The 12,197-nt window shown below is 37.1% G+C and overlaps 2 protein-coding genes across 3 annotated transcripts in view; both read right to left on the bottom strand.

Annotated features, from left to right (window-relative positions):
• Window positions 1-2,296: 2,296 nt before the first annotated feature.
• asb4 (ankyrin repeat and SOCS box containing 4) lies at window positions 2,297-7,151 on the bottom strand. Its single transcript, XM_081376470.1, has 5 exons — window positions 6,823-7,151; window positions 5,930-6,229; window positions 4,779-5,266; window positions 4,552-4,665; window positions 2,297-3,876 (listed from the first exon to the last, which is right to left on the bottom strand). Exons 1-5 carry the CDS (start codon window positions 7,040-7,042, stop codon window positions 3,688-3,690), a joined length of 1,311 nt encoding a protein of 436 aa, XP_081232596.1. The 5' UTR covers window positions 7,043-7,151; the 3' UTR covers window positions 2,297-3,687.
• A 1,263-nt stretch (window positions 7,152-8,414) lies between these two features.
• Window positions 8,415-12,197, bottom strand: part of ppp1r9a (protein phosphatase 1, regulatory subunit 9A) — a 63,779-nt gene continuing 59,996 nt past the window's right edge. For both annotated transcript variants that reach the window (XM_081376595.1, XM_081376596.1), the window contains exon 19: window positions 8,415-11,556. In XM_081376595.1, the coding sequence (XP_081232721.1) occupies window positions 11,362-11,556 (195 nt within the window). In that variant the 3' untranslated portion in view covers window positions 8,415-11,361. The remainder of the gene's footprint in view (window positions 11,557-12,197) is intronic.

Here is a 12,197-nt window from a genome sequence, read left to right as displayed (position 1 = left end):
TTAGTTGATTAATAGGCGACATTTTGAAATAAATTGTAGATAGGACATTTAATTTTTTTTTTTTTTTTTTTTTTTTGTCCCTCTGTCTGGGCCCCATCCCGCCAATCGGGCCCTAGGCACGTGCCTAGTTTGCCTTTGCGTTAATCCGGCTCTGACTGTGTTAATGAATGCTCAGAACTATTCATGAAACTATTTCAATTTATCATTCAGTGAGTGAGTGCCATTTTATGTGCTATTAAAACAATGAATGAAGAAAAAAAGGTTTCCTTTTGGTTTTATGTCCTTTTAGCAGATTTATAATATATGAAAACAATCCAGTTTGGACAGTCTGAAGGGAGCATGAAGTATAATTTTCACACATGAAGTGGCTCCTCTGAGACCTTAAATTCATTGAAGGTCTTTGGGATGTGCTTGAGGAGACTTTACAGGGTGCTGGACTCTTGCACTGTCAATACAACATCTTGACCAAAAAATGTTGTGATGTTATTTCCAATTGTGTGAAAATGAATCTTCATGCTCCCTCACAGCCATTCTTTCACAGTTTAAGCCTGATGAATCTTGACATTGTCATCCTGGAATATGGCAATGGTCTTCCTACATATTTTTTAAGAAATGAAAAGCTACATACTCCATCAATTAGGGTTAGAAAAACTGTGTGAGTGTGATTTTTTTGAATGGTATAAACCATCTTGAAAGTTGTTAAACAGCTTGTCACTATTCACTTTGTTAGATTATTCTGAGTTGGTGTTTAACGATATAGTTTGTTGCAACTGTGGTTGTGTAGCCTGGGATGTCTCACAGAGCTACACTCTTACTTAAGGCCAGGATTTTGGCACAGATCCTCTGTTTATTTCTGGCCTGTAGCCATAGAACGGGAACAAAATGATCTGTCCTTTCTTTTGCACGTCTTTCCTAACAGCATTAGATCTGGTGGCTGTGACACCAGAGTCTTGCCCTCTTTGGAAAAAAAAAGTGCTATTTTAAGCACCATAACTGCAGGCCTGTTGCTTGACCTGTCAGTCACTGACACAATTTCCCCTCTTTCTAAAACCACATAACTGCTGCTAGTCCCTAATGTCAAAAAGAACTACCATATACAGTGCTTGTTGCTCTACATTGTGGACTTGATTATAAGATGATCAATTTTAATGTGCTTAAAAAATTATATATAATTTGACTTAATCTCATTCAAAGCAAGATCAAACTAAAAGTGAGTCTATACCATTTCAGGGTCAGAGGTTCATTTGTTAGTGGCTGTTTCTCTTCTGTAGAGAATGAGTGGAAACAGGCTGTCTGAGGGAAAGAAGAATCATGCTTCCAGGTGACAGGTTGACTGTGAGGGGGTACAGAGAGATAGGAAGAACAGATTATTTACTCTAAACTTGCACAAAAGTAAGTAAGTTCGGGCCCAGTAATCACAGCACTCATCCTTAATACCTCCAATTAGTGCTGACTAGAATGAAAAGCCCATCTCCCCTTATCAAAAATAGTTACCAAGTGCTGAGGCCAATGTCGTGAGGTCACTGATGTCTACAAACCTCCAATGTCACTGATTAAAAGCCTGAATCCTGTATTAGCGGATTTCCACAGAAAGCCTATTTTAATATTATGGCTAGAAACAAGCAGCTATAGAGATGGTCGTCGATCATTTTTCACGTAAACTCACATTGTATAGCAGGGGATAAGATTCATTTCAGTGACTCGATTCTTTTAAATCCGTTCACTAAAAAGATTCTTTCGAGTTTATTCATGAATCACGTCTGGTTCCATCATTACGCCAGTAGGTGGCGAAACGAGTCTTTTGTATATTATGAGTGAGTCATGTAATCCGAGTCAGAGTCAGAGAAAAACAGGTAGGGCCTACTTAAAAATTCATAATTAATGTTATAGCCTATAATAGACAATACACTGTTAATCGCTGCACGGAAGTGAACGAGAGTTCAGCTAAAAGTTAGTTAAAAACTCGGGTAGAGAGACCGGGGATGGTTGTAACATTTTTTACCTTTCTGTCTATATCTTGGAGTACTTTTAAGCCAGTGTGTTCAAAATGTGATTCAAACTAGTAACAAGTGTCTGCTATCAAATAACATAGCTATTATCTTTGCAACACAGACAGAAAATGCATGGTTTAGTTTCAAACACGAGGAGTGAAATGTTACAATTCAATCCATAGTCTGGGTTAGTAACATACCCTGGGGTGAGATGTAACATTATGAGATCCACCGGGGTGATATGTAACATAATGAAATAAGGATTTTGACACACACACACACACACACAAAAAAAGTTTTTTTTTAAGCTTTTTATTCACCACTGACTTTTCAATATAACTGATGTGTGTGTCTGTGTCACTTTCAGTCATAGTACTACCGGTAGGCTAATTGACCATTATAAATTTAACTTGAACACAAACATTGTTTGTGTGTAAGCATGTTTGTAACTGTCAGTCATAATATTGGCCATAATGAAATTGAACATTGTGTGCGTGTGTGTGTGTGTAAGGTAGGGTTAGGTTGGTTGTAACGTTTCATAGTTGTTACAACTAACCCCAAGTCTTGTAGCCATGAACTAGCTCACCTTACGGCTAACAGGCAAAACATTAGTAACAACTTGCATGAAAATATCTACACAGACACACAATAAACATCATTTAAATTTGATGAGTTTAACTAATGCAGAAATTCCCAGGACAAAAATAAACAAAGTAAAAAAGTTAACTTTCATACCTCAAAATTGGTTTTTCCACTCTAACATCTGCTAATGGACTAAACTGAGCATGTGCGAAGTGAATCAGGGGATTTGTAACTCTGATATTGGACAGATTGGGATAGTTACAACTAACCTGTGTTACAACCATCCCTGTTCTCCCCCTATTAATATATTAAACATTTGTAGTTCTAAGGTTGATCAAATATTATAATCTCTATTATGTCTTGAGGCTCTTATAGGAACAAAGAGTTTAAAACGGTAGTTCACAAAATTCCAAACATTCATCCAGATTAACCATCTAGGCCTGTTGCTTTTTTTTCTTATTCTTGGGTTCTATCGTTTTAACTTGTCTAAAAGAAAGACCTTTAAACCCCCTTTATAGCTTAAATTAATTGAGGCCGCTCTAAAGAGGATCCATGACTATTGTGTCAGCTCTCATTATTCAGGGTTAAAGCCTGATAAGCACTTCAGTTTTTCCTTTGACCAAAGGACTAACGGCTTAGACATCTCATCCTATTCGGCTGTTATCTGTAATGTGCTGTTGGCGTGCTCCATGATATTATCCTCTTATGCTAAATATGGCTTTCCATTGTTCATTTCCCCCTCAAAAATGATCTCCAGTCTTAGCAGACAAGCTTAAAACTTGACTTTCATTAGCGCCGATAGACATGAGGCTTATGGATGTGTGGAATGCCCAATAACTTTTGAAAGTGTCGTAATTAATAGTGATATTATTAGCATTCATATAAAATTATTCATTGTTTATATTTCATATTTTTATTAATAGGCTATATTCATATTAAGTAAATCAGAACAATTATTGTTTGCTGGTAAAGGATCAAATGATGTAAACGAAACATCTAATGTCGCCAACACTGGTTATGTGGAATGTCTGACAAGCAAACGTGATGTATGGAGGATTTATGTAAAAGATGGCGACTCTTCAGCAGTCATACGTCTGTAATGCAGAATATGATGTCAGTAAATGATTCCAACAGGCTCCAGAAGAAGGTATTTCTTCACTGATGAAGGAAGAGTGAGTCGCTGGACACCCAATTCACAGCGATTGGACAATGCGGCACGTATCGCACATCTGGCCAGATGCTGTAGGGTACGTGGACTGTTGGTGCAGACGGCAAACAGAGAGTCATAGAAATTCCTGTGCCGCTAAATGAAGAAGAAAAGATACGGCTGAAAAAGCAACACTTCATTAATGGACTTCTTGAATAAATAGCTTACTTTATTGTGTGCTGCATTCAAGGCTTGCAGAGCCTTGAGTCAAGTCTGAATATTTAGTTGGAAATGCATAAGAAAATAACGTGCCCTACAACTGGAAGACACTTTGCAAAGAAAAAAAAAAGTATTTGTCTCATTTTCAAGTAAAAACATCACAAAATATTGTTTTCTTTATACAGCCCAATATATATTTGGGATCAATAATATTTTTAATGTTTTCGAAATAGGTCTCTTATGCTCACCAATTTGCTGCATTTATTTGATTAAAAAATACTTTAAAACAGTAATATTGTGAAATATTATTGCAATTTAAAATAATATTTTCTATTATAGGCCTACTATATTTTAAAATGTACTTTATTTCTCTGATGTCAAAGCTGAATTTTCAGCATCATTACTCCAGGCTTCAGTGTCACATGATCCTTCAGAAATCATTCTAATATGATGATGCTCATAATAATATTATTTAAAATATTTAAAAATAATAAAATATATTTTATTATGTATTTTATGATATTAAATTTTCTAATATTTTATTAAATAATAAAAAAACATTATTAAATAATAATTCCATTATTTGCAGTGTATAAAAAGTTAGTTTCTGACCTCATATATAGCTTCAGGAATGGCAGCTCTCCATTTTTTAGTGTGCTTGATATGTTCATAAGAATTGACCATCACCTCCACTGCCCTGGGGTACTCATGACACGACTGCAACACCTACTTACCAACCAAGAACAACAACGGTAATACTTTAAGAACCTGCTTTAAGTGCCAACAGCTTCCAGCTGACCATCAAAATATACCAAAGTACTAAAGGGTGAGTGAGGTACCTTGTGAAACTGTGGCGGATACACTCGGGCTGCTCCGTAGTTCAGCAGCAGCTGATAGCAGCGTTCAGGAATGGCCCACGGCCTGATCTGCGTCACCTTCAGAAGATACTGTATAGCTGCGCATCCATTGACATCCATAGCGTTCGTCTCGGCACCGGCCTCCAGGAGCATCTGGATGAGCACATGGTCATAATTCCAGCACGCTTTGTGCAACGCCGTCTTCTTGTCTTCCTCATATAAATATAAGTTAGCATTGTGGTCCAACAGGATCCGGCAGACAAGATGGTGGTCTGAGCTGTAGGTTCGCTCACGAATGTCCATGACCCAGAATGCAGCAGTGATCAGAGGCGTCTCCTTGTAGCCGTTGACTGCATTAATGTCAGCTCCTTGAACAATATATAAAGCCACCAGTTCAGGGATACCGAAGCGGGCCGCTGTGTGCAGAGGGGTGTCTTGGTTCTCCTCACTGGGCATGTTGACATTTGCTCCTGAAGTCAGATTAGAAGTGTTTTGTGTGTTTTTTTGTCCACACAATGGAAGTCAGTGAGGTCGAGTGTTGTTTTGGACCCCATTGACTTTCATTATATGGACAAACACAGTTAAAATCTTTGTGTTCTGCAGAACAGAAGTCAAACAGGTTTGGAAAGACATGAGGATGAGTAAATAATGACAGATTGTTCTTTTTAGATGAACTAAGCAGTGTTATTTTAGTATCATTGAGATACTATTATAGTTTTTATTATTTTAAATTCATTTTTATTTGCATGTCTTCATTTTAATTTTAGTTACAAGTTTTACTAATTTTGTTGTGTTTTTGTCTATTTTTTTTAAAACAATATAGTTTTTATTCATTTTTATTTCAATACAGTACATTTTAGTACATTAATGCCTGGTTTCACAGACAGGCAGACAGTTTAATCCTGGCTTAATCTAAACTTTGTCTGTGAAACCAGGCCTAAATTAAACTAAATTAAATAGAAAAATATTGCCTTGGGATTTAGCTAAGTTTTTTATTATTATTATTATTATATGTATTTTATTTTTATTTCAGCTAACAATTATTTTTTTTTACAAGCAACAAAAAGGTATTTTTTGTTGTTGTCATAATTTTAGTTTTAGATGTGTAATCATAACTTTTCAAATGTACGGACCTTTGAGAATAAGAAGTTTGGCACAGTCCAAAGACTCTGATGTAATGCAGTGGTGTAAAGGTGTGTGTCCACTGAGGGACATGCTGTTGATCCGTGCGCCCCAATCCAGCAGAAGTTCCACACAGTCAGGATTAGACACCGTACAGGCCACATGTAGAGGGGTCTTCCCATTAGGTTTCCTGTTGACCGCTGCCCCGTTCTGCAGAAGGACCATGGCACTCTTCAAAGCGTTGTACATCATACACACGTGAAGACCCATCGCCCAGGATGTCTCCAACTTATAACCTGGTAGCCAATAACCTAGTGTGTTCACATATTTCATATTAAAATAGTACACATGGGGCAGGGAATATCCTTTTAAAAAGCAGCTTGCTAATTGGTTGCAGGCGGTATTAGGGGGCGGGGCATTTTCATTCTAGAGAGCCTCTGATTAGACAAAAACCTGTGTAGTGCATGATGAGTCATCAATGTTTTTTGTTTGATTTCCCAAAAGACAAAATCATACAAAAAAGTGAACTTTTAGCAGTACACAACCTTATAATTGGCCTCAAAGCTAACACACAAAACCTAAAGGCCATTAAACTCCTTATTTTTGATTTGAGGGGATGTTGTGACAAACTAATTTAGTACAAAAAGCTTTTGATACATAAAAAACACCTGTATGATTATACAACTGAACAAATGCTATTTAAAAAAAGGTTTTAGATTAAATAGCATATCACACTGCAGGACACTGAGCGCTTCACTGAGGGTGATTTCATAGACACATGAACGATCTTTATTTTGTTACTGGTAGTCTGGCTCCACCCTGGGGCTGGATAACTAATTGCAGTCATGCAGTGTAATTATTTCTCTGGTAAAAGAGCGACTGTTGTGTTGTCATCATGAATTACCTTTCTTATACGAGGCAAGGATCATATCGCGGTCCTCCACGTCCAACACAGCGTCTATGTCGATGCTGGTGGTGCGAAGGATTTTAGAAACCTCCGCTGCATCGTCACGCATGAGCGCTTCTAGAAAGCGTGCCTTTAAAAGCCTCGCTGCTTCCCGCCGCGACAAATCCTCCCGGTCATCTTCCTCAGCTAAACCGAGAACTGCTCGAGGCCGGCTCATATCTCACACATACACACCTTTTAATCCGCAAGAAACACTTTTTTCAGTAAATGTACGTGATTCCCAAAAGCTTTGTGAATTCGTGAGCGTAGCTGTGTAATACAATCGGTGGAGCCAGTCACAGTCTGACTATTAATAGCCTGAGGGGAAGAGGTCAATGCATAACATACTAAACCGGGCAAACACTAAGTTTACCTTTACAAAAAAATATAATTATTGTAGCCAACCTAGCTACCATGATATCCGTCAAAATACAATTGTTACTAGGCCTATACTCAAATATCGACTGCATGACAGAAATATCCTCAAGTCTTCGATTTCCATTACTACATCCTGCTAAAAACAAACATCTTCATCTTAGCTTTCACAATTTGTAAATCCCCCCACGTTCTAGCTTGTTTAGACGGGTTGTGAAACTTTGTTTAGCTATCTAGCACTTCTGTTATGCCTCCTTAAAATGAATTGCTCTTTTGTAGGCTAAGTCTGCTAAATGAGTAAACTTAATGTTTGCAGAAGAAGAGGACATACTTATTGGCTATTACAGTTAGGCCTACAATGACTGTACTATATTATTTTGGGCAAAACCATGATTACAAAAGGCAAACGTTAACCAAAAGTTAACCAAGGTCACACATTGGTCTTGCAAAACCCTACCTTGTCAAAACTGTGATAGGATTACTATTGGATAGATGAAATAGGTGAATTATAGTCTTACAGATGCATTTATGAAAATAAACACCATAAAGCTGACATAAGATGTTCAGTATTGTTTCCACAAGTCAGTCATTTTCAGATGTGCTAACAATAACAGTTTCTTAAGTACTAAATCAATACATTAGAATTTTTCAAGGTTTGTGTAACAAGGCTAAGTGTTTTCATATTAAAATAGGACATTTGTGGCAGGAAATATCCTTTAAAAAAGCAGCTTGCTAATTGGTTGCAGGTGGTATTAAGGGGCGGAGTATTCTTATTCAGAGCATCTGATTAGACAAAAATCTGTGTAGTGCATGATGAGTCATCAATGTTTTTTGTTTGTTTTCCTGGAAGACAAAATCTTAAAAAAAATATTTTGGCATTATACATAGGTGACCTCAAAGCTAACACACAGGGACTAAAGGCCATTAAACTCCTGATTGTGATTTCAGGGGATGCAGAGACAAATTAATAGTCTCAAATTGATAGATTCATTTGAGGTCATACAAATCGCATGTATTCAACAACTGGACACGAACTGCTTGCACATGAACAACTTTGAGACATGTTTGGAATGATCTTATTTCTCATACAAGTTCAGAACCAATTTGGCAAAATGTAATTTTTTAAAACATCCACACCCGAATAAACTTCTTACACATGAACAACTCGAGACACTTTGGAATGATCTTTCATTGTAGTTCTGACCAAACGTGTCATTTGAAGTGTATTTACAGTCCAACATGACAAACTTTCACAAGGCTTTTAATTTTTCATGAACAAAAATAAGATAAAATTGAGTATTTTGGAAAGAATGGGTAGGCTATGGCACATTAAGGTCCCTCATGCGGGTATGACAAAAGAAAATACACAGGTTAACGCTCTTTTCTCAGGCGTTGCGTGCAGCCCTGACTGAATCTGCTTTATGGTGGAAACAACAAAATAACCCACGAAAGAGAACCACATTTCTGTCCTCGAATCAGTACATGATTATCCTTGCACACAGACATATTCAAACAGACAGACCCGTTCTTCGGTCTCCTCATGGAAGTTTAAAAAAAAGCTATTGCTTTAACTTTCACATAGGAAAAGTCAGTATATCGTAAATGGATAGGCAGGTTAGATGTGGATCTACAGCAGGTTATTTTCCAGTCAGAAAGGATTTCACAATGTTAAGACGAGCATTTAAAGATATTTTCACAAGAGCATTGTGAGATAATGAAGAAACTAATTATCTGACTTTTTGATTACAATGCAAAACTGTTTTTTTTGTTTTTTTGCTTCATAAATAAAGAACGTGAACTGATTTACAAACATTTCTTTGATTGGGAACAAAAATAAATAGACTATGACAGACTTCAAATTATTAGAGATAAATAATTCAGTAAGTAACAATGAATATAATCTTACATGGAGTCCCATTTGAGTGCTTATAATAAATCCACAGGGTCATCAGGCACTGCCTAATGCTCTCTGTACAGTGCCCAAGAGTACAAGTGAAGCTGCCTTCGTGTTGCTATGGAAATAACCAGTAATGTAAACATGAACATCATCATCACAGATGGGAGAACAGCATGTTTATGTGATATGGACAGATAAAACTGGGCAGTGAAAGGAACGCGGGGTTAATACTGTACGACTCGTCGAAGCTGAATCTAAAATGCAAAAGCGACGTCTGTAGGCTACTGTGTTTTGTATACTTGCAATGGATACATAAGGGAAATGTGTTGCATAAATTTTTAAATACAACCCAGGATAAATTGATAGAGGCTATGTTGGTTACTCTATGCAGTAAATTACATTATAAAAGACTTATTTACCACGTCACGGTGCTCTCTGTGTGAGTGTGACAAATACTGCTAAAAACACAACGGGATCAAACTGAATAAAGTCTATACTGATCAAATAACATGCACTACCATTCAAAAGTTTATTCCTGTGATCAAAGCTGGATTTTCAGCATTATTACTCCATTATTATCCTTCAGAAATCATTCTAATATACTGATTCTAAAACACTTGTTATTATGATCAATGTTTAAAACAGTATAAATGTCTTTACTGTCACTTTTGGTCAATTTAATGCATCCTTGCAAGTATTAAAAAACTACATTATTAACCCTAAACTTTTGAATGGTAGTGTACAGGGCTTGACATTAACTTGTTTGCTCACCAGCCACTGTGTTTAGTGGTTTTCCAAAGTTACATCCACTCGGCATTTCCACTGGCCACAATTTCAACATCGATACCAAGGGGAATATTTTTAATATTACCTCATAACTTGGCAGCAGGAATATTAGGCTGCTGTCACTTTAATACCTGACACACATACTGTTACACATGCATTTTCTTTCTCAACTAACTGTGTTTGCGTGAGCATTCGCCAAGACCGGCAGCTGGTTTCGTGTATCTATTCTGCGGGAAATTAGCATTTCAGTATCGATATGCATCGAAAAATCTATATTTTTGACACTTAGTTTACTTCAGAAGCATTTTTAAAAGACTACAATTGAAAAATGTATATATGACATAAAAAAATTCAACCCGGCAAAGTGGCTAGTAGGAGTCTGCTGAAATACACCCGCATTTGGCAGGTTGGCGGGGGTTAATGTCAAGCCCTGGTGGTGTATATACTGTAGATACAGGCCTGTTTTAAGTGCACATTTGTCATCTGCTCTACTGGATGCCGGTAAAAGACACGTGCGTTCACACAATCGTGATCCGGACTGTAACCTCAAACCATAAACCATAAAGCACTTCAAAAGGCAGCACTTGGGTCTAACTGAGAATCTACCTCACGGAGATGGAGAGGACTGAAGCAGGTCGCCGTGGAACAGAAGCAGCAGAGGGGCTTTTTCTTGCTTTTTTCCTTTCAGAGTACAAGTCTCGCATCTTTGGAGGATTCCTTTAGCATCGCATTGCCACCACGTGACTTCCAAAGATCATTGAGGTGTCAAGCTCGGAGAAGAACGCACACGTCAGTTGTATTCGACTCGAATACTGGCAGGTCGTTGAAGGAGATCCGAACGGTAGGTTCAAAGCATACAGTGAAATATCCACAATGAGGGTCCGTGACATCCCATTTCCCAGAATGGCTTTCTTCTCATCACAGTAAGGTTCGCGTCAGACTGTAGTGGTTCTTTTGAGCAGCACTCAAACTCGAGTCTGAGATGAAGAGACACTCCACAGCAACACTGTCCATCACTATGACCTGTGCTTTGTCGTATTAACAAACTATCCTTGATTTGATAGAAAAATGGCACGTTAGACATATTCATATTTAGGTTTTCTGCATATGTACATTGTCTAAAGGTGCTTGTAGTTATTAACTGCCGTGGATAGTTATGAGCTGATATGCTCTGGTTAACATATACATATTCTCCATATGCAAATAAATAGATATTAATCAGACATAAAACACAGGAAACCAAAAAGCAGTGATCATTCTGCTAAAACAAGAGAAAAACCTGAATATTGTTCAGTAAAAATAAAATCCATATCTGGACATTTTGGTTTCAATTCACCCAATGGCAACGAGCCCCATTTGCAATGAACTTCGAGTCTCTTGAATTGCTGAACTCATCTGTACTTATAATGGTGAGATAGTAGTGAGGGTTAAAAGTACTGTCATTCAGTAGCGCCCTCTCCTGGTCTGGAGGAGTTGCTATTTTTCTGGCCTTGTTTCTGAACCTGCTCCAGTTCCTTCTTGCGCTGTTTCTCCATTTTCTCTCTGTTTCTGCGCGCTTTTTCCATCAACAACTTCAGATCCTTCAGCTTTTTCTTAATCAGAGCCCGATCCTGAGAGGATTCTACGCCCAGCGCCTGCCAAAAACACAGGCAAACACACTTACGAGATGTTCAGATGGGTCTTAAGAAACTATGCTAATCTCTTTAAAGATAACTTTCTCATCACTGGGAAAGCAGATGGGACATGAATTATTCTAGACATTTTAGCAAATGGCTGGAAGCAGATTTGCCTAAAACATAAACATCTATTGCACACATTTAATGGACTCCATTATTTACAAAAAATAAAATTAACAAAATCAATCAGAGCTTTTGTTGTAGATAATCTTACAAATGTAGATATAATTAAGTGAGTAGATAATTATGCAATGCATAATATAAAAAATCGAAATATTTATTTACTTTAGTAATATACAAACATTTTATATAACTCTAAATGTGCATTAATAAATAAAATGCTGTTGAATTGTAAGGGAAAGTATCATGCCAGAATAAGTTTTAAATTTACCATCAGCATGTAGTGTGATCAAGATTATTTATATTTGGCATTTTAGTACTAATGTAGTAAGACAGTGATCTTAAAAGACCAATTTCAATTAACACCTTATAGATGATGCATACTATATTCTATATTCAGATGAACCCAGAAGATAAATGCAATGCGTTGTTGCTCGTAATGCATAATAATTGCATCTCTTGCCTCATAACCCTTAACC

The sequence above is a fragment of the Scardinius erythrophthalmus genome, assembly GCF_964197995.2.
Source record: "Scardinius erythrophthalmus genome assembly, chromosome: 10".
Taxonomy (NCBI): domain Eukaryota; kingdom Metazoa; phylum Chordata; class Actinopteri; order Cypriniformes; family Leuciscidae; genus Scardinius; species Scardinius erythrophthalmus.
The sequence above is the reverse complement of the archived record's forward strand: the minus strand, read 5'-3'. Positions and strand labels throughout refer to the sequence as shown.